Genomic DNA, 24,268 nt, shown 5'->3' on the forward strand with positions numbered 1-24,268 from the left:
GTTCTTTTGCTCTGGCAGGCTGGATAGTGAAGAAGGTGTCCCAGCCCTAGAGAGGTGAGGTGGGAAGCTTGAATGTCCCTTACTGCTGGGAATGGGATGAGAACCACAAGCCTTATTAGAAATCCAGGCATTCCCCTTTAAAGTATTACCAATGTGTTTAAGAAGTGCCCTTGCAGGCCTATTAAGAGCTGCTTGCAAGTTGCAGTCAGTGCTACCTCCTTAGAAGTGACATTACTCATTGAATGTATTTTATGTTCTATAAACAACCCAGTGTGTTCCAAAGTTTGGGGAAGGGCATGCTTAGCTTTGTTCACTGCTGAACTCTAGGAGATAAGCCGCAGTGAGTGTCTAGGCAGTGCCAACAGCCCCACGAAGACTCCAAGGATATGTTGTCTCTCTTACTAGTGATGTGCTACTGCAAAAGGGCGCAACGCATTTCGACTGGTGATGACATCTGCTGTGACCTGCAGGTAAAGTGTTCTAATAAAGGCAACACTAAAGCATCCTTCTGAGGTTGGAATATTGAGTAATTTTTAATCTACAAATACACACTACAGATAAGAGTATCAAGTCTAGTCCCAGCAGCAGAACTTGCATTACCAACAATTGAAGCAGACCAGTTGTACACCCCAGGAAGCACAGCTAGTGAGGCACCTGGCCTCGCTCCTCTTTATCTTATTTCTCCCTCTCCCTCTTTTACGCTTGTGCACAAACCAAAACTCTCTACTTCTCACCTTTACACCACCCTTGATTCCACTATTTCTAATTGTTTTTGTTCACTTTTTCACTGTCTCTATTTTCTTGATCTCTGTTCCACTCACTTATGGTACTCCTTTCTCTTGCCCGCTCATTTACCACAATTGTACTCTTTCCATCTGGTACTTTCTTTCTAATCTTTGCGTCTTTCTGTGCTTCTTACTCTTTTCATAGCTCCATCTCTATCTTTTCCACCCTTCTATCCTACACCTTACCTGCTCTATCTGTTCTTCTCCAGGATCTCCTTTACCCTTTCTCTGCCACCTCACTCGTTAAGTTTTCTCCTAGTTCTCCCTCCTTGCCTTCTCCTGAACCCCAAGGTCTGTGGGCTTGCAGGGACAGCACTGCTGCAGGACATGTGTAGAGAGCCTGATGAGGCTGGGACATGGTCAATATAAAGCTGGATCCGGCAAGGAAGGGAAATCGGAAATGGCCTACCACACCTAGGCTCCTGCGAGGCTGCTCAGGATCCCAACCCACATCTATCATGTGCTGGCAGCGGAGGGAAGAGGTCAGATGAACGACGCTGCCGGCCTCATACAGTGAGGAATGGGGTGAAAATGGCTATTCACAGCTTCCTTTTTTGTTTTAATCGAATGCTCCTTTGAAACCTGGTGGAAAAGAGAATGTTTCTCCTGAAACCCACCAGAGGGAGGCGTCTCTTGCATGGACTTCAAAGCGAGAAATGTTTGGGTGTTTTTATTATTAAATGTTTAAAAAAATATATACAGGTATGTTTTAGCTAAACTAATTCTAATTAAATGATATGGGCCGCAGATGGGTGCAGTGAGAGTTTTAAGCCAAAAGATATGTTGATGTATGTCAAAAGTGTTTTTGTGGCTTCTCGCTACCGCATCTCTCACCAGCACTGCCTCTAAATGCATGCGTGCATTCAAGGGAAGTGCAGCATGTTAACATACGTTTTAAAAATAATTATTTAGAAAAGGTGTTATTTCCATTGATCTCCTGGATAGTATATGCATGATCAAATTGTAGGTGCAATGTGCTTGGTTTTGGAGTCTTGGCTGGTGGCGCTCAGTGCGACAATCTTTGTTGGTCATCTCTCACATGCAATTTTTTGTTTCAAAGTGCAACTCATACCTGTAGTGTAGGGAGTCAGAGCACTTTACGTCACACACAATAGAGAGCCAATGAATCAGGCATGTGTAAACAGTCTATAGGCTCTTCACAGCTGGGCTTCAGCGATGCTGGTCCTACTCATTCCACTCCCTTCATTGGTCACAATCTGCACACATTGTTGAATTGATGGCCGGCCCAGTTGGGGACATGTAAGGATGCTGCCAGCCCCACCTAACAGATGGTGAGATTACAAGATTGTATCTGTTCCTGCAGCAAGCTTTGAAAGAAGGGGGTTATGCCTCACAAAGCCACTGTTGAGGCCAGACAATACAGGTCAGCTCACCGTGAAACCTTTTAAAACGGGCACACCATTGGATTAAAAAAAAACAGCCCACAACTGGGCCTCAGGCACTGACCCTTTTCCCGTTGCCCGAAAACCCAGTTTACCAATCCGAACGTAGGTGCTACAGACAACTGTTAATGGAGTACTGTTTCTTACCTTCCGGTAACACTGTTGAGGGAAACAACTGCAGTAAGAGAGGGACAGGAGGTCAGGTGGGGCAGAACAAATTATTATGCCAGGCAGCCGGGATCACATTTACTACCACTGGCTGTTGGTTGCTTTCGGATTCTACCTGGGCACGGGCTTGGTGTGGCTGCTGGCCTGTGCGGGGGACGTCTGCACAATGCACATGCATTGCAGAGCCTCCAAGAGAGAGCACCACCATGAGGCTGTGGTGTGTAACGAGGTGAGGGAGCGCAGAGGCAGGACAAAGTGAAATGATTGGTGTGATATTATACAAGGGCCATCATTGACAGCACTTTCACGCTCTCCTAATGATTGACGGCTCTGTGAGCAAACACACCACTGGGGTGGTCATGTGGTCAAGTGGTGTTGATTTCTTTTTTTTTTTTAAATAACCGTTGAGGCCATGTGAGCACTGGCTTGCAACCCCTGGAGACCCTTAATTGGTGTCCTTGATGACATCACAGTTTTAGGCCATGTCTCTCATTGCCACTGCGTTAAGTGGGATTGTCCAATTCATGCTTTACTGTACACAAATGGTGAACCAATTTTTTTATCCACAAAGTTAACTTTATCACCATTTCTTAAGTTCTATCTATTTCATATTTAAAAGCTGAGGTGAGTAATCACTCATTTTATTGGCATAGATTTCAAGAAGAATTGCTGGTGAACAATGCACAGATTTTAGAAAGACAAAGAGCCTACAGTTTGACGCAGGGCAGCGCTGCAGTTCATTGTGCTGCGCTGCCCTGTGTCACAAGAAAAGAGCAGGAATGCGCCGTATCTATGAGATACGGCGCATTCTTATTCTTTTACACTGCACTGACACACAAATGGCTGCCTAGCACCATTACAGGCACCCTTGCACCATGATGCAAGGGTGTCTGCGCTGAAATCAGGTTGTTTTTGTGAAGGAAGGGACACCTTCCTTCACAAAAACAACTCATATGCCACTCCTGGGGAGGAGCAAGGCTCTGACGCATTACCACATTTACGCTTTGTTGTAAATCTGGGAACATGTAAAAAATCATGGACGTTGAGTGGGAACACACACCACAACGCCCATGGCACACCTCTCCCACGCAGTGCGAGGCAACGCAGTGACTTGCGCTGCGTTGTTACACCATATCTACGAGGCCATGGAAAGCCATGCAGGGTGGCTTTCTGTGGTCTCATAGATATGGGTAAGCCCAGTGTACTGCCGGAATGTCTAAAAACGTGACGTTCCAGCACCGCACTGGGGCAGTAAATAAGCCCCATAGTCTATAATTCACCAGCTGTTAAATGTAAAATGTCTTCACTTGGTTAGGTTTCTAAGGTATTCTACTGACACACCAGCACAAGCGAGAGACCACTTCATAGGTGTACCATTAAATAGATGTAACTACCTCAAACTTATCTCCATTGTGATGTTGAGATACCACAAAAGAGAATATCCCTACATCAAAAAATCTAATTACTAGAGTAAATGTAAGGGGATTGTTAGATTTAGAATTAGGGTGAGGGTCAGTGGGTTCTAATTAGGTTTGGTGTTAGAGCAAGGGGTAGACTTTGATCTAGCCTTAGTGATAGTATTAAATTTAGAGTTATGGCTAGGATTACCTACAGTTAGCATTGAGATTAGGTTTTGAGTATGGTGTAGGCACAGCCTTATATTTAGGGGTAGGTTTGTTGTTCGAGATAGAGTAAGAATTATGGTTAGGCTTAGTGTAGGGGAAAGTTGAGTTTTAAGGTTTAGGGTTAGGGTAGTTATTACTCTTATGTGTGTTACCATTAGTTGAGTTAATGCACTGGTAGTCTCAGTAATGGTATTATCAGTATTGGTAATTTGTTTCCCAGGATTTTTATATAGCTCAAACTTGACCCGAAGTTATCAGATATCAGAGCGCTCTACATGAGCACCAGTTGTGTTACACAAGGACACATTTTGCCCAGAATCACAGGATGTTGAGCGTCATTGTCGAGACTCGAACCCAGTTCTGCAGATTCGAGATTGATCACCCTTGCCATTAGGCCACATCCTCTCCCCGGACAATTTCAAGTAATGGTATTTAAATGTGGTTGTATTCTATGTAGGGGCACACAACCTGTCTACAACATATCAAGTCATATACCAACAGCAATAGTTGTAAAGCACAACCTCTTTTGTTCACAATGCAACTGACCTATTATTAGAAGGAATGTCAACTCATAGATACATCTTTTCAACTAGTGATGACTCACAAGTTTTGCCACTGCTGTCATTTAAGAAATCCAGTGGCCCTTCGTCCATCCACCAATTTGGCCCATTCATGGAGTCAGCCATTTTCCTCTCCATTATTGATACATTCATTTACAAACCCATCCTCAAAGACAGTCATCCACCTACTACCAACTAGTCACTTAATCAACCCACCCAACCACAGTCACTCATTCATTCGTCAAGCCTTCCTGCCTTCATTTCTTTGATAGTGTGTTCCTTCTTTCCTGTTTCTTCCCTGTTCCTTCCTTCTGCCTTTCATCTATCTTCCTCAATCTCTTCCACCGTTGCTTACTTCCATCCTTTCTTCTCTTCGTCCATTCATTCCTTATGCCCTTACTTGTCCTACTCCCTTTCCCAACCTCTGTCCCTTTTCCCCTCCTTTCTCTTTTGTTCACTGGCCACTGTCCCTCTTTCCAATTCTTTCTTCCTACTCAAGCTTTGACAGCTAAAACAGGATTTTTCTCTTGCTTCAGCTATGCTGCAGACTGTGTTTTATGGAACTAGGCACGCAGATGGATATTTATATGACAGTGTCATGATATTAGCAGTAATAATATTTTTGATTCCCACAGGAGGATCCCGAGCTAGGCCGGGCCAGCATCTACAAGTCACTGACTATAAACAGCTCCAAGGAGATGATGTGCTTCAGCGACTTCCCTGTCCCAGAGAACTATCCCAACTACATGCACCACTCCAAGATCATGGACTACTTCCGCTTGTATGCCAAACACTTTGGACTCCTGAAGTACATACGGTTCAAGGTACTGCAATTGACAATTATGCTATGACCTCAAAAGTGTGATCATCAGGCACAGCAGTCTAGATGCATGACCACCGGTTGTGACTTTAGGGTGGTCTGAGTCCCTAATTAGGCCTGAGCCCTACCACTCTCTTTCCAATGGCATTACGCATATCTTCAAGGAGGGCCAATCACTTCACATGGAGCATGCTGGGAAAACCCAGTCGGTGGGACCTGACTGAGTCCTAGAGTATACAATGAAGGGTAAAACCACACTCATCTCATTTTGTTCTCATTATTATTCTCTATTCAGCTGACAACACAACCATAAAAAGATACAACATAAAACGTTGTAACGTTGTGAATAAAAAAAATAAGTCCAACTCAACAATTTAAAATTTAAAAAGGCTTTTTATTTTTAATATTTTACAGAAATACAACCCTAATTCAAAATGTCATCTTATCTTCAGTCCTGTAAATTATGCATATCCCCGGAACAAGCAATATTTTTGTAGTACAACAGGGAACTATAATATCCACGACGATACAATGGCGATATAAATATAAGATAATACATTCAAAAATGTATTAATCCATCTCTTTATTTGCCTATAAAAATCCTTATCCTAATAGCTTTGTGTATAAAATCTACCATATTTGCACAAATATATTCTGTTTTCATCAGTTATGGGTATAAAATGGCTGGTCAACACTGTCTAAATTAAAAAAAAGTATGCAGAGGACTCAAATGAGGTTTACTAGGCTCTTCATACAGGTTGCAAAGAACAATAAAGTGCAAAGTGGACTGGGCTGAGTGTGGGTCACTCTGACAGATCAATCAGTCCATTTCCAGAGTACACAGCGACTTCAGGAAGTGTCCAGGCGCTATGAAAAACGTCTCCTACAAATGGGGGTAGATCGACAATTGCCTCAGGGTCTTTTAATAGTAACCTGGCTGTTGCATTCTGTACAACCTGCAGCCTCTTCAGTAGGAAAGCAGGCAGATCCAGGTACAAGACATTGGCATAATCCAAGCATGATGCAATGAGAGCATGAATCACTGATCGCTGAGACTGCAATGGGAGCAGGAACAAAATGTTCTCATAAATCTTAATAGAGCAAAACATGACCCAACTACAGCCACTATCTATGGAGACACAGTAAGGTGACAGTCTATCTTGACACCCAGATTGTGAGCCACAGTAGCTGGGTGCTGGGACGTGAGAGAGGAGGGAGTGGCTGTATTCTTTGGCCGACAATCTAACTCCCACTGAGGTGAGGGGGAACCCAACAGCAGGATGGCAGTGTTGCCAGTATTACACTGAAGGTTGCTGGCCCACATCCATTCAACAACTGCCTCCAAGCAATTCTTGAAAGCTGCCTGCCCCTCACTTGTGTCTTTTTCTATAGAGAGATAAAACTGTGTATCATCCACGTAGGAGACTTAAGCCTAAAATGATTCTCCTAACGAGGCCAGAAGAGACATATAAAAATTGAATAAAGTAGGACTCAAAGCTGAACCCTTTGCACTCTGAATTTGAGCATTTTGTAGTCAGAACTCTATTGGGCCAACCAAACTGCTTGGCTTCTATTCTCCAAGAAAGAGAAAATCCATGGCAGTGCCAAGCCCCGACTCCAGTGTATCCCAAACGCTGAAGAAAGAGGGTGTGCAACACAGTATCAAAAGCTGCTGATAGAGCTACAACATCTCGGCTGCCCAATTACTCTGATCTAGGGCCAGCTTGATTGATTGTTTGACTGACAGGGCGAAAGCTCAGTTGTCCGGTGTCCCACACGAAGAAAAACAACTTTAAATCAATAATACCCAATCCAAGGTGAGTCAACAAAAAAATCTAAGTTCATATTTTCTATAAAAGAAAAGTGAGCCTCAATATATTCGGTGGTAGATATAATAGTGTACATTGTAACAGTAGACTTGTTTAACTCAGCACACTCCCTAACCACATTGCAAAACTTGTAAAATAACCATTTTCTTTTTTTTAGAGTTCGTGATTATATTTGGGTCATAAAACAACTCAATTCCATCCAAGTTTTTACACAACATTGTGAGACAATGTACCCACAGTGTCTTAAGAGCATTAACAAGCTGCAATCAGTTGAATCTGGTTTCTGGCTTTAACCAAATTCAAACCCAGAGCATGAAAGGCCAAACTTTTATATAATCCTCCAAATAAGAGAGCCCCATCGCTATGTGACATATATATATGTGGAGAAACAGACAGGGACAAGTAATAACATAAGCATTTTCTGTCTTTTGTAAATCCATTGCTCTATATATCCCCAAATATCTGCACTATAGGTAGCCACTGATATACACTTGCTCTAATAAATGTCCACCATCTCCTTCACTGGTTTGGTATCCAACTAGGAGGCAAACTTAAATAATGCTTCAACTGCTCTTTGAAATTGCAATATCCTTATATTAATCAGGTGCCTCCAAATATATACCTAGTCTAAAGGAAGACCTAAATCAGTAGAAATTTTAACCAAATTAATTCCAACTTCATTAATCAAATAGGTTCTAGATTTTGTTGCCCTTGAGCCATAAATCATAACAAACATTTTTGACAAGTTACTTGTCAAATCTAGGTTATCCATAAAGAATACAAAAAAATCCAGTAATTTCTTTTCAATCCATTAATCGACTGGGCCATAAGCACTGCATCATCAACATATAATAGTTGAGTACCTTTTTCCAAATCATTGATGCAAAGTGTAAAGAGAAAGGGTGCCAAAGCATGCAGCCCTGGCAGATTCCTCTATTAATCTTAAAAGACTCGGAACATTCCCCATTTACCCCAAATATTATATTAGCCCCCACATCAGAGTGGAGTTGTCTCAAGAAACACATGATCAGTTCTTGAACACCCAGTGAGAGCATAGTTGTCCAAAGCTTTAATTGGTTAACACAGTCAAACATGCTGCTCCAATCCATAAAAGCGACGTGTAAACTGCCTTTCTTGACTGGAGTATATTTGTTTACTAGCATGTAAATGTTTAAACCGTGTTCAGTAGTGCCCAACCATCTGTGAAAACCATGTTCAGTCTCTTAAATAATAGAAATTTCCTCTTCCAAAATCTCAAGTCTATCTATTAGGATTATGTACATACTTTTGACAATAGAATCCAAAGGAGGTCCTTGACAATAGCACTTGGGCTCTTTCTTGAATATATGAAGTATCGTAGAGTGTCACCACACCAGGAGCCATCAACTCTTCATGGCAATGTTTAAAACGTTAACCAAAATAGCAGCCTAAAGGTTCAATGAGGTGCTTAAAAATATCCATTGGTACCCCACCAGTAACAGGGGCCTAACCCTTAGGGCTCCATGTTATAGCAGAGATCACCTCAGAAATCCCTACATTCAGGGAAGACATAGAAGTGTGTGATTGCTTGCCGAACATTTGCTCCTTATCTAACCCAGATTTTGGTGGCTGCCTCCCTCTACTCATTATTTAATCAAACTCTGTGTGTCTGGTCCATTCTATGCATTCTATGGTGAAAAGCAACAGTGCCTCCTCATCACAACAAGCTGTGGCTGGGATTCTCTGTCTAGTTTTAAAGGTATATGTCTGGAAGCTAGCCACATCATGTTATCATCTACCAGATAATGCACAACTATCCTCAATCAGAATAACAAACTCATCACATCCATCTTAAAATACTTTTTAATCAATATTCTCCTTGGAAACTTCTACATCTCTCGGAAAGTCTCCGATACCCCACTCTCATCAAAGAAAATCTGCATATTGCATTATCTCTCTCAACTCTCATCCTTTATAACCCAGGCCAAAGGAAAGAGACTGGTTCTATCAACACCGCCCCCATTAAACAAACGTTATCATCATGACTAAACCCCATGCATTTTGTGTTACTCTGCATTTGCTTCATTATAAAGGGCAAGCAAAAACAACAGAATCACGAGGAAAAAGCTAGAGGAACTCTCTACCAATTATGTATCCGAAGAGCCTAACACTTCACAACTGCTACAAACATTGCTCAATCTGCAGAAGATCTAACTAATCCTTATAATCTTTTTTTTTTTTTTTTTTAGTCCTCATCTCACCTTAAGCGTCTGCAATAGCAACAAAGAGCCCGTTTCGACCTAAAACACCCTCGGGCTTCTGTTTACTGCTTTAGCTTAGACCAGACCAGGCCAGCTTCTTGATACATGGCTTGATAAAATGGTGTAATCATTGGACCAGAGGGGAGCTTTAAACCAACCTCATTTCGGTACCCCAAGATAAAAGATATGACCAGATGTTTTGGTCATGGTCATTCAGGCCACTCTGGCCCAACACGGGCCATACTGGTATAGTGAAATAAACTCCTAGGCAATTTCATATCATAAATGAACATCTATCGTATTTCGTTATAGGGAAACAAGAAAGGAATTTTTGCATAAAAATATATTGTCAATATTATAAATTTTATTTTTTCATTGTTCATTTGATAAAAAAGAGAATCATGTCACACATTACATACAATTCTAGTTAAAAGAGATGGATCAACAATCGTAAAAACCCATACAACATAAAATATAAAATTGGTGGCAGCTTATTTTGAGTAATCGACGCACGTTTCGGCGTTCACGACGCCTTCATCAGGAGTAGCCACAAAAAGTATCTACAATAGTAAAAAAACATATAATCATAAATAACAATCTAATATTTATATTTTATCAACATTTTCTTAACAGCATCTTATTACAATCTCTGTATAATAAACACATACAGTTAAATTCTATTCTCAGATTCCCTACGTGAGCAGATTTATTCATATCAAGATATAATGTCTGTAATAATAGAATGCTAATATAAGCTAATCTACATAAAGCTACAAAGTATTTCTGTTGTGAATTGAAACTGAGGAGAATCGAAAAGGGAAAGAAAAGATAAATAGTGACAAAAGAAAAGAAACTAGATAGAATAGGGTGAGTAGTATTGCAAGAAGGACTTACTTATAGTATCATAAATCAGTCATTTAAAGGAAGACTGCACTTCAGATGTTGTCTTTCCGATTTTGATAATTGCTGTAAGTATAACAATGACATAAACGCCTTGTTATTCATATACGCATACGTATACCTATGGTCTAAACTATGGTAGTACAGAAAGTTCCACAATCTATTCATGGAACTTAGTATTATTCTATATTACGATAACATGACTTACTTCCACGAATAATTGGATCACGGAATCTTCTAAAGAGCAACCTGATTTTGCCGCGAATTTGTTAAAAACTCTAAAATCAAAACATCATAGTTATATATTCTGTTAATAATAGTTATAGATACTGATGTTAATGTAAATAGTTAACAGATTACGTGAAAAAACTACCTTTGTATATCCCTTCTGGTTAAAAGGAGAACACTGGTCCGAACTGAACACTAATCAGCATACTTGTGTGCTTTAATTATCTGAATTATAGGTGATTGAAGCAGGATTTCTAAGGAAGAAGAAAGCAGTTATCATAAAATTAAGATAACTAACCTTCATACATATAACCGATTTTAAGGAAAAAATGGACTAACCATAACTCGAGGACGTAGTTGTGAAGATAAACGCTGTGATTATGATATAGTTGAATTTCAAAAAGTATTTCAAGAACAACTATTCTGAAACACAAAATATACGTATATGAGAGACAAAATTCAAAATAGTGTCTCAACTAAATGGTTCAAGTAAAGAGGTTAATGATAAAGAGCTAAATTTACCTGGTTCTGTTCTCGTCAGGCTGAAAATGGCCTCCGGCGTATCGCGCACAGAAAGGAAAGCGGGATAACACGGTATACCAGCTGGCCATATGAATAAATACTCGTTGGTATATCATGTGACGAATCACGTGATACCTCTTTTTTACTTGTAGTGAAATCATGTGACAAGTCACGTGTCATTCTTTACTAGCGTATGTTTATCCTTTAGAAAGAACTATGAAGGTTATATAAGGGTAAACGCTAAATTATCATTGCTTCCATATTTTAAATAAGGGTTATGACTGAAAAATAATGATCACCAACCCTAAAAGAAAATATAGAAAGAAAGCTATTTATTATGAGCGTTCAACCATGTTTTTGGAGGAAAGAACCTTGCTATAATAGTGAGGGAGCAAGCAAAATCGTAGAAGGACTATTCACCTGAATCTACGAATTTTTCAACAAACTTTATAGATACACACGCGCAATAGTTAGCTCAGAAGATCGTTATTTCAGCAAACCGAGAAGCGATATTATTGAGAAATCCATTATCGAACTCTAATGTGTACGATGAGATAGAAGTAAACAATGTATTAATACCTAGTTTTCTGAATAAGAAAATAATCAATAAGAAATTATTAAATGATGGCATTTTCCCAGGGTATCTCATTATTGAATCCTTTCTTAAAGGTGTTAAGAGAAAAAATCCAAAAAACCTCACGTTTTCTGCGTATTTTCTCGCCACCTTTATTATTAGGAGTTCTGATTTTTTCTAAAATTCTCCACCGGAGATCTTCTGGTTTGTGATTCATTTCAATGAAGTGCTTCACTAGAGGTGCCATGAGTTTAGCTGTCCTAATGGCAGAGCGGTGTTCAGTGATCCTAGTATGGATGGCTCTAGATGTTTCTCCGACATATCCAAGATGACATGGACAGAAAATGAAATATACAGTATTCTGTGTTCTACAATTCCACATTTCTGTCGCTTGTATGGTAAAACCAATATGGACAAATGTTTCTCCATCTAGAATTGAGTCACAAGATTTACATGACGAACATTTAACTGTTCCTTTAATAGGCAAGTTGCCATCAATAGATTTCTGAATAAAAGCTGGGCTATGTGACTTTTTGTCAAACCTAGAATGGACAATTAAATCCTTAATGTTTTTATTTCGTCTATGGGCGAACAAAGGTTTTGCCAATTTTTGATGTTCAGGATTACTATTAAGAATATGCCAATTGGCATTAATGATTTGTTTTACTTTACAATCCAAAGTTGAGTGTCTAGTAATACATACCAGTTGTGTTTTTTCACTATTATCTCTAGATTTAAGGAGATGATCCCGATCATAAAACCTTGCACGTTTGTAAGAATCCCTTACCAAACGGTGGGGATAGCGTCTATCTAAAAAAAAAATTCTCATGACAGCTGCCTGTTTATCAAAATCATTCAAATTCGTGCAGTTCCTTCGAACTCTCAAAAATTGTGAAAACGGAATACTTTGTTTTTGGCTCCGCGGATGAAAACTATTAAAATGTAACAAAGTGTTCCTTGCTGTTGGTTTTACAAATAGATCTATTTCTAATTTACCTTGTGCATGTCTTATTATAATGTCCAAAAATTCTACTTTTTCAATACTCTTTTGAGCTGTGAATCTTAGATTTTTATCTACAGCATTAAGCCATTTCAAAAATTCGGATAGTGAGTCTTCTCCATCAGTCCAGATAAAAAAGATATCATCTATATATCTGGACCAAAGGGAGATAGACTCAAAAAATGGTGCAATTTCATTATATATGAATTTAGTTTCAAAGGCGGCCATATAGATATGAGCTATCGATGGTGCAACCGATGCACCCATACTGACGCCTTTCACTTGTTGAAATAAGGTGTCACCAAATTCAAAGATGTTTTCAGTCAGTATTATATCAAGACATGCAAGAATAAATGTTTTGGAACAAGGTATAGCAAATTCGTCAATGAACCAATTTGTAGCTTTCAAAGCTCCATCTAAAGGGATATTGCTATATAATGACTCTATATCAAGAGTCACTAAAATGTCTCTCTGAGGATTAAATCTAATGTCTTCTATTTTATTAATCATATCCCTAGTATCTTTAATATAAGAAATAATTCTCGGAATATAGGGACGTAATTTAGAGTCAACAAATTTAGATAGAGGTTCAGTAATGGTTCCAATTGTGGAAACTATGGGTCTATAGGGGGGATCTTTAGTGTTCTTATGTATTTTGGGCAACCCATAGATACATGCTATTTTATTTTTATTAAAATTTAAAAAATCATATTCCTTATTAGTGATTTCACCTGCAACCAGAGCATGATAGGTTAGAATTTGGATCTTTTTAGATATTGTAGCTGAGGGATTAGACGATATTCTACAGTAAAAATCATTGTCATTAAGCATGGTAGCCATTTTTTGCTCATAATCATGAGTATTAATAACTACTATACCGCCTCCTTTGTCGCAGCTTTTTATTATCAAATCCTTATTTTGAGCTAGAGAATGTAATGCTAAGAATTCATCTCTATCAAGATTGTATAGTGGTTTTGGAATAAAATGCAGTGCTTGTTCTAACCTTTGTAGAACAACTAATTCAAATGTTGCTACTTCAGGTCCTAATTGTTCAAGAGAAGGACAAAAGGTAGATGGAAGGGCTAGAGATCTAATAGTAACATAATCAGAGTTTATATTCGTATCATGTTCAAAATATTTTTTTAATCTAATTTTACGAAAAAATGAAATGATCTCTTGATATAATTCGAATTTATTAGCATTAGTATGAGGCACGTAAAATAGACCTTTAGATAGCAAATTAACACAATGTCTATCTAAATTATAGGATGATAAATTAAATATGGGGATTATATCCCCTGTTTCCAGTATTGTCTGTTGCGTGTTTCCAACAGATATTGAGCATCCTGCCGCTGATGGTGTTGGGGCTGATAATTGCCTCTGTTTTGAGACTGGAATCTTACTCTCGATCGTCCTCTGCGTGACCCTCGATTGGCTAAAAAAGTTTGTGGCGTATTATGTTTTGCTGCAAAAGAATTGTAATTCTCTTCAGGTTCATAATATCCAGCACTTCCTTCTCCTTCTGATTCTGAAGAATCAGAAAAGGTGGTTACTCGTTGTTGCTTAGATCTATTTTCATCTAAATAGTGGTTTTGTTTATAGAAATTATCTCCCAGGTAAGGATAGGTGTTCTCTAGTGAATACAATCTTTTATCTTTCATGAACTTGTCAGTTTTGCGTTTATTTAGATAGTTGGCAAAGGATTCTAGCTCTTTATTTTAATCCTCCAATTTTTTCTTTGCCTCATCTATACTGTTCATTCTTTTAATTTTTTCTTCTAGTTCATCTAGCTCTATTTTAACTGAAGCAGCAAGTTCCTTAGCAGTTTCAATTATTAATATCATTAAGTCTCTAGAGCACCTATTCGCTATCATACTCCACTTTTCTAGAAATGGTTTGTGGTGGACAAATAGCCCTGGGATGTTGCGGACACGGAGACCAGTGGGAATAATACCTACTTTTAAGTATTCCAACATGAATTCTCCGTGTGCTTCCATTCGTTTTAATTTCTTCTTTAGATCTATTAATTTCCGTATATCTTCATTATTATGTATACTTTCTTTAGAACTATTACCAAAGGTATTACTAGTTCCTACAAGTAACGCAAACTCCTCATCTGAGAAGCCAAAAGTTTTTAATTGAGCCATATTAGGGAGGTTCAATATCAAAGATGGCGAAAATGGAAAAAGAAAAATGAATTAGTTAGAAAAAAGGAATAGAGAATAGTAAGTCAGAGTATAATGTATAATTAAAAAACACTCAAATTATCACAGACAGGTTTGATGGATAATCGCAAAATGCATAGCACAAGCCCTACACAGTCAAGCTGTGGTTTAAACAAGAGGAAAAAAACAAGGACCCCCTGAACAGTAAATGGTTCAATTCCTAGGACAGGGTAATATTGGTATAGTGAAATAAACTCCTAGGCAATTACATATCATAAATGAACATCTATCGTATTTCGTTATAGGGAAACAAGAAAGGAATTTTTACATAAAAATATATTGTCAATATTATACATTTTATTTTTTCATTGTTCATTTGATAAAAAAGAGAATCATGTCACACATTACATACAATTCTAGTTAAAAGAGATGGATCAACAATCGTAAAAACCCATACAACATAAAATATAAAATCGGTGGCAGCTTATTTTGAGCAATCGACGCGCGTTTCGGCGTTCACGACGCCTTCATCAGGAGTAGCCACAAAAAGTATCTACAATAGTAAAAAAACATATAATCATAAATAACAATCTAATATTTATATTTTATCAACATTTTCTTAAAAGCATCTTATTACAATCTCTGTATAATAAACACATACAGTTAAATTCTATTCTCAGATTCCCTATGTGAGCAGATTTATTCATATCAAGATATAATGTCTGTAATAATAGAATGCTAATATAAGCTAATCTACATAAAGCTACAAAGTATTTCTGTTGTGAATTGAAACTGAGGAGAATCGAAAAGGGAAAGAAAAGATAAATAGTGACAAAAGAAAAGAAACTAGATAGAATAGGGTGAGTAGTATTGCAAGAAGGACTTACTTATAGTATCATAAATCAGTCATTTAAAGGAAGACTGCACTTCAGATGTTGTCTTTCCGATTTTGATAATTGCTGTAAGTATAACAATGACATAAACGCCTTGTTATTCATATACGCATACGTATACCTATGGTCTAAACTATGGTAGTACAGAAAGTTCCACAAACTATTCATGGAACTTAGTATTATTCTATATTACGATAACATGACTTACTTCCACCAATAATTGGATCACGGAATCTTCTAAAGAGCAACACTATACCAATATTACCCTGTCCTAGGAATTGAACCATTTACTGTTCAGGGGGTCCTTGTTTTTTTCCTCTTTTTTTCCAAACGGGCCATACTAAATGCGGTTGCCAACCAATTCTCGTACAGCGGGGGCTTTGGGGCTTTCCAACATTTGCAAATCTCCCTCCGTGCAATCATGATGAGGCAAAGAAGTAGGCCCTTTTGTGTATTAGAGAGCAAACTTATTACACCGGTGTCCACCCCAAAGAAGACTATTGCTAAATTTAGTTTAAACTCACATCTGAAAATGGCCACAAGGGTATTTTCAACATTATGCCAAAATCCGGATGGGGGGGGGCACTCAAAAAACATGTGTAAATCATCTGCCTCAGCATACTCACATCTAGGACACTTCGGGGAGGAACATAGAGCAAATCTCGCTATCTTCTTGTGGGTATAATAGAGCCCATTAATAAGAAAGAAATGTTTTTTTTTTTAGAGAGGCTGGCCTGACATACCTATATAAAGTTTGAAGAGATGAGGGATAGGAGTTAATAGCTGTTTCACTCAGTATGGAAGAATTCCAGATAGAGTATGATGCAGGGATATCAACATCATCGGCGTCCAATAGGCTCTTATACCACAATCTGACTTCTTTTTTTATTAACTTTGTGTTTTGTAGGCGGAGTTCAATTTTCCAATTACCTCTTATCATTTCTTTCTCAGCTGTATACCAAGAGCATAATTGTATGTATTTGAATTTAGAGAAAGAACTGTCTATTTTAGATCTAAGGATCTCCCAGGGGAGAATACCGTCTGGTGATAGAAGGTCGGACCAGATCACTATTCCTGCCTTTTTAATTGATAATGCAAGACTGTCTTGCAGGCATAATGGTAGGCCCGGAGAGTCCCAGATAGGGGCAAAGTCAGAGTAATATCCAATCCCCCATCTCTCTCTAACTCTATACCATAGATTTAATGCAGTTTTTAAGCATTTTAGACAAACCTTCTTGAAAAACCTTGGGGCCCCAAACTTATACAGGAAAACTAATCCTTATAATCTTAGCACTCTCAACATCATGAATAAGCTTGCTCTTGAGGAACAACAATCCATCATTGATAAACCATCTGCACCATGCAAAGATCTCAACACCAGCAATTAAACATCCATAAAACCTGACAAAGATGAAGACAGCTAGTGCTGTTAGAACATAGAAAAATAAAGACAGAGGCCCTATGTAGAGTTTGTCAGACAGTGTACGCGATTGCAAACGTGACAGAGTCCTCTGTTTGCCAAACTCTTGGTCCGGCCACCTTATTTAAAGTTGGGCAGACTATAAGTATTCTATTGATGGAGCCTGAATTGGCTCTGCTGATGGAATAATTTGGAGTAGGGACTTTACACCGTCTGCCCTATTTGGGTGGATGGTGTAAAGTGTTTTTTCCTGTCCATTACCATCAGGTAAAGCCTGATAGTATTGGACAGGAAAAAAACAATAATGACCCCAATACTCAGGGACAAAACTCTCAGGGTGTGGCGGTCAATAGTTTTTTGTTTTTCAAAAACAAATTCCTGCTTTGGGAGTTTTTTTGAAAAACAAAAAGCTTTTGAAAGTGTGACCAGCGGCGCGGGCATCACGTCTAAAAGTGCCATCCATCAAACCTTTCCTCTCATTGTAGAGAGTTGTTGGTACAGTCAGTGGACAACTCTCAAATTGACAGGTGGGGTCCCTTGAGGTGATGGAGCCAGTGTTCTCCATCGTACCCAAACTGTAAACTCTTTTTGCCCAACTCTAAATCTGTCCTATAATTCTCCTCATTAAAGACAAATATTTAAAAAAAGAGACAGAGAGCTCAACCCATTCAATAGCACTCTTCTAAACTATTGCACAATGGACCAATTCTACACAAAAATCATTTGTTTCTAGCTCAGCTCATTAGATGTTCAAACAGTGGTGAACATATGAAACATACTTGGTCGTGGAGATGTTATAACTTATAGTCCCCCTCTTTTTCAGATGTGGCTCCATGTGAATGTTGTATGAGTCCATATGAGTTTGTATGAGTTGTGTATTGTGTGGTTTTGGTATTTGTAACGATTTGTTTTCTATGGGGGTTATTTGTCCAATTGTATTTTGTGGCAACACTGCTGATTTTTCTACATGTTTGAAATTTAAAAAAAAAAGAGAAATAAGATAATACAGAAAAGAAATGAATCTATATTTGATATTTGTAGAAAAAAATGTATAAAGAGCAAATAAATAACAATGAAATAGTTTACTCTGTAAGGTTTTGTTTATATGATTGTACATCTGTCAAGCCCTATTGTACATAGGTCTGCCTAGATAGAAAAGAAGTATAGGTCCTGAGGGAGTTGTTCATTATATGTTTGGCTTTTTCCCCTCTTCTCCCTGACCTCAAATTCACTTTAGAGGGGGTCCCCATCTATGCATAAGCACAAGGACCTGGCCATAGCTCTGCTATCTGTAAAGCACCCCAGTGCTTAGTCCGCCTTCTCCAAAAATACTAGAGCCATCAAAGGGCATGTCCATAAGTGAAGGATGGACATCCCTTGAAAAACCAGTGGTTCTCAGCCAAGTGTGGTGATGCAAGGCCACATACGATGAAATCGATCCACCCAGCAAGTCGGTCGTGTCCAGTTCACATTGTATGGTGAATTTTGCTGCATCTCTCCTGTTAGCAATAGCTTGGGGCAGTGTGGAGAGCATTAGCTCCTATGGAGAGCATGTTCCCAGTTGGTGCCAGAACCGGCGGCTGATGACCATCCGACTCTGTCGGGAATGACAATGGGGTAGGGCGCCACCAGGCACCGTCAATAGAGTGGGCGCGGAGGGAGGTGTCAGTCTGTTTTTTAAATAACATTTTTATTGAGAACAAAATCTACAACATTGCAGCAGTCATGATACTTAATTGGCACCTACACAGGCAAAGTATCCATGGCGCCCAACTGGCGCGGAGAGTTAACCCACCAGCGACGATTCAGTGGGGAAATGGCCAGAGTGCAGCCCAAAGGTGCTCCAGAGGGGCTTGGCCACCAAAATAGGAGTTGCGTGGCCTCATAAAATACCTTAAGCTGGACGTGGGTCGCTCCAGCTCCGGGAAAGTCAATGAAGTACAGAGCAGACCCAGACTCTGTCGAAACACAAAGCATGGAGTGCTGACGCCCTTGTGCCTCGTCAGAAGACTTTGATGGGCACGGTGAAGCTCAAGACCTCTTAGAATTCTTCGATTTCTTGTGTTTCTGGGACTTACCTGACTTCCCGGACGAATTTGAGTGCAACGATGATGATCACCGGGTGCAGCTCTGTGAACGGTCCATGCAATTGGATCCTAGAGTGTCGCTGGGTTGTCCGACGCTGGGCAGTAAGGAGGTTGTGGGATCACTTCCTCAGTGCCTTTGGATGCATGGCGCAGCAGTCCTTGCAGGTCTTGGGGTCACAGTCCCTATCCAAGCACCATAAACACACCAAGTGTCGTTCTGTGACAGACATCTGCCTGTGACAGACACCACATGGTTTGAAACCAGCTGGTTTCTTTGGGGACATCCTATCACACCATGAGAGAAAATCTCTCAAAAAAGTGCCAACAAAAAGTCGAGAAAAAAGGCAGTCAAAATATGCCTGAGTTTAGCACTGACCAGATCTGGAAAGGTAAGAACTGACATCAGCGTGCTAGGCTGGTGCCTATATAGCTACCGCTCATATCACATCCGGCGTAGATGCAGAGCCAAATGATACCACCTACCAGAATGCAGGGGTACTGCTCAAAAACATCTAGATTCAGTCTGACACCTGGGGATGATTCTAAGGTTAGGAATCTGAGGATAGAAGTCCCTGTCAGTCATATCAGAAATGTGTGATATATTCTCCAAATACAAAGAGGTCTGACCTAACTCTCAAGAATGTCAGAAACTATGCTTCCTAATTGTTAGTTGTTAGTTGTCTCTTGGGACTTAATGACTAGGTGCTAATATTAAATTACTCATTGGTACTCATTTTATTGCCCTTAGAATGAAAAGACTATTAAATGGATACTGGCAGGATTTTTGTAGGTCACACACAGATCTCTGAAGAAAGCCACACAAGTCACAAAATTATCTTAGCAATAGAAATTTTTTCTAAAAAGGTGTACTCTTGCACCTTTGTATTTCAACACCAATACATTTTCACAACTAAATGTTGACTTAATCTTAAAAACAACAATGAAAGTATTGGAGACAGATTAGAGGCTGTGAGGTTATTCAAATAATTCCCAAGAGGTTTTCCCAATTTAAAAATTGTGATTCGTACTAATATTGGAAATGATCAAGTGAATTAGTTCTCAAGTATGATAAACCCGTTAAATAAGACAAAAACAGTCAATTTGTTCCCAAGTAGGGATGAATCCATTTGCCAAAGTATAAGTTGTCAATCAGTTCCCAAGCAGGGATGAATGAATTAAATGAAACATAAACCAGAACAATCAAAGGAACCATAATTGGTTTAATGAGGCATTCTGCAGTTTCACTGTACTGGCCATATATACTTACACATGCATGGCTTAAATCTTTGAGACCTGCATATCCTACTTGGCAAGATCAGCCAGGTATCTTGGCAGCAGAAATTTGATCCGAAAGGTGTACTATTGTACATTTGTACTTCGTAGCCAATTATTTTGCTTGATTACATGATGTTGACCTGATTTTAAAAACCTCAATGAAAGTTTACAAAAGTTTTAATATTCATTCTTTTACAACAAACATCCACACGGACCTGTCTCAGAAGAAAACTGAGGGGCCTTTTCACAAATTACATTTTGTAGTATGTTAGTAGTACTACAAAAGAACTACTACCTCTTGCATGTTTTATGTGTGGGGATCTACGCTGTCACTGCGCAGATCTTTGCACACCCAAGTATATGTGTTGAGTAGTAAGTGTGAGAGGGATGGAAAGGGGATGGGAAAATTGGGAATACTTACCTCTACGGGGGTTTTAGGGAAGGAATCAGGTGGGGTTAAGGGATGATTAGGGAGGGGTTTAGGGAGGGACATGCACCTACCCACAAGAATAAGCCCCTTCTTATTCACAAACTGCCCTTCTATAATTACTGCATCCAAAAAGGACAAAAACCATTCGTAAATGTACTCCATCCAAGAGCTGGAGAAAGTGCAACCCCACCCATGGCCACTCACACTTGCTACAATACTCTCCCATGGAGACTAATGGAGGAAGGGACTGAAAATAAAACTCCATAGGAACTAATGCTAAAATAAATTAAATGATGTCATCTCTTTAAAAATATCATTACATTTTATTTATTGTTACATAAATTATTTTAGAAACTGAAATATGATAAATATATAATATATAATTATATAATATCTACCTATCTACTGGGATTTATGTAGCGCGTGGCTACTCCAATGGAGCAACCCAGCACTAAAATAAACAGATGGCATATGAAGATGGATAATTAGAATAGCCACATTTTCAACAGCTTTCTAAACTTCTCAAATGAGGTATGATCCAGCGAAAAAGGGCAAATTTACATATTCCCCCTATGTCACAGACTTGTCATCACACACCACTCATCCATACACTCATTCATTGGTGGGGCCCATAACACCAACACGCACTCGTCTCTCTCGAATCTGTACACAGGAGAAAAAGCGCTGGACATGTGGGTACCTTATTACCTATCAGGATTACATTTCTTTACATTATATACATCTGCACCTATGGAATCCTGACCTCAACATCAAGGCACTCCACCACTTGGTCGACGGACCAATTAGTTGGACTGGTTGATGGTGATTTAGAACCAGCTAAAACACAATTAAAGCCTAGGAAACATTTGATTAATTTCGGTACTCGATTAAAGAATCACAAACTCATTTCTTATTAATCCAAATTTGTTTATCTAATATTAATTTTCTCTGCATTAGCATTTAGGCACTACAGAATATAACATAATTTGGTTTATTTCAAGAAGAAATCAAATCTTTGGAACATAAGCATAGATTTAGAATTGCGTTATGGTTACCAAGTATCAAACGTTGGCGATCCTCCGATCACACAGAGGATTATTCAAAGTCTCTGCTAAAATCTCCGGGATAAAATGTCCGACTCACAGCAATAATCAAACCCTCAGATGAAATAACTTCCCAAAAATCAAAGAAACCCAAGGTAAACCATGGAAATCTTCATCAGCTCAACGTAGACCCAACGCCATAGACTATAAGCCCAGTGAACCCCCCCCCCCACCCCGGTGGATGAGGGTCTTTTATACCCTTTTTCCCTCTTACTTCAGATCAACATGCAACAATTTAGGGGTAGAAACTGTTCTGATTGGCCAGTCTGGGTCAACTTGCAATTTCTAAAAAGTTTCCCAGGACCAACTGGTTTTCAATGAGACTTAGGCATAGCAAGGTGCAAAATGTATTATATTCCTCCGGTTCTCGGGCAAAAGTTCCGAAGTAATAATATACAAGCATCCTTGTACAGGTCTTCCATTGTCTCCTTGGTGGTTCACACCGTTCATCACTTGGCAACCCTCCATGCTCCTATCCTTGACAAGGAACACGATGGTGCAGGGGCTGAGGTCACTTGGAGATCTCCAGAGCCTTCCAATTCTGCGCAGAAGTCATCACGCTCACATGACGGCGGCTGCATAGGACCTCCATTTTAAGTACTGCGGCCTAGCAGGCCCGAATGCTAACTTAAGCAAAAACAGACATAACAGTAATTAATATTAGAAACGAAGATTCGAATGTTTATTTTCACTCTAATCCCAATGTATATTAGTATTTTCCTAGCTTATAGCAACATTTAAAGCAATAACACTCACCATCTTGCAGTACTGAAAGCACAAACCATCACAAAGCAACAGAAATCATGCAATTCTCTATGTCACCACAATCTAAAGTTAGTTAGCGTACCCCAGTTAATTAATGAGTTGTTCTGCCATGCAATTAGCATTTTAGTCCCACATGTATCTTGTGTTTATCAAGGTGTAAGGGTTGGTTAATAATATCTCACTTCAAACTAATTAGTACGAGTTAATTTTTAGAATGATTACGTAATTAATTTCATGCAAAATAGAGGAGGTATACAAAATGTTGTTTTACCTGCTCCATCAATCCCCCCTTTGGTGATTTTTAACATCACCACTAATCACTAAAATTTCTAAATTTTTCTACGGAAATGGTTACTCAGTTCCCTTGCATTTGTTAGGTTACATCATAGTGTTTCCCATATCATTCTCTTTTGTTTTCTTGTACATGTTCTCTTGCAGCTCTTCTAATTCTATATTGTCTATCTCTCTTTTGCTTATTTCCTCCTCTTTTCTTTTCTTAATTTCTCTTTTTATCTTATTTTGTAATTTTCTTCTTTTTATGCACACACATCCTAGTCTCAATATTAACACTAATATAATCACGAAGATCACAGGTTTCAGTATTTTACCCACAAAAGAACTACCTAATTTTGTTAATAAATTCTTAATAGTTGAAAAACTTTTACCAAGTTTCTCCCAGACACTTTCAACCTCCAGTGGAACGATTTCTTCATGCAAATCAGTTATATTCTTAATGTATTTCTTTAGGTTTTGACTTTCGTCAGAAATGTAAGTACAACAATGTTGCACATTCAGCATTCCACAGACTCCTACCTCTTTGGCCAATGTAATGTCCAGGGCAAGTTGATTTTGCATAATCATAGTTCTCATGGCAACCATTTCGGTACTATCAAGAACCCTCCAGCTGTGCTGGTTGATAAACGATCCACAACTGTAGATAATTTTCGACTTTTTATGCAAATTCAGAGATATTCCAACTGCTGGTATCAGTGCTCCAAAAATATCACTTATAATTTCTGACCAACTCTCCCTCCTTCTATGTGTTAGTTGCCTACCTATTTCGTGCAAACCGTTCTCTCCCCTTCCCACATGAAATATTTTTGGGAAGACCAGGCCTAGGTAACATGCTCCACACCAGTGGTCCGGTAACCTATAATAAACTCTGTTCCCACTGATGTAATATATTCCAGGGAATACCCGATCATTTCCTCCTTTAAATCCCCATCCTCCCATGATTTAATATAAGTCATGGCCTTCACTTGCACCTACAAAATAATTATCATAGGCAGTATTATCTCTACTGATGCACAATTTCCCTTTCTGGGGCCAATCTAAAGCCATTGCTGGATTTTCTCCTTTTAAATGATTTTCCTTTCCAACATCCCAAAATGTTGTTTCCATCTTTTCCCCAGACACCTTCTTTTGCATCTTAACTCTCCTTTCCTCTACCATGTCCAGGAAGGTTTTCTCTTCTTT

The 24,268-nt window shown here is 39.0% G+C and overlaps 1 protein-coding gene across 2 annotated transcripts in view; it reads left to right on the plus strand.

Moving 5' to 3' along the window:
• Nucleotides 1-24,268, plus strand: part of LOC146833669 (flavin-containing monooxygenase 5-like) — a 405,379-nt gene that overhangs the window by 149,528 nt on the left and 231,583 nt on the right. For both annotated transcript variants that reach the window (XM_085601553.1, XM_085601554.1), the window contains exon 3: nt 5,177-5,365. In XM_085601553.1, the coding sequence (XP_085457679.1) occupies nt 5,177-5,365 (189 nt within the window). The remainder of the gene's footprint in view (nt 1-5,176; nt 5,366-24,268) is intronic.

Source organism: Triturus cristatus, chromosome 4_2 (genome assembly GCF_964204655.1).
Source record: "Triturus cristatus chromosome 4_2, aTriCri1.1, whole genome shotgun sequence".
In the NCBI taxonomy this organism is placed as follows: domain Eukaryota; kingdom Metazoa; phylum Chordata; class Amphibia; order Caudata; family Salamandridae; genus Triturus; species Triturus cristatus.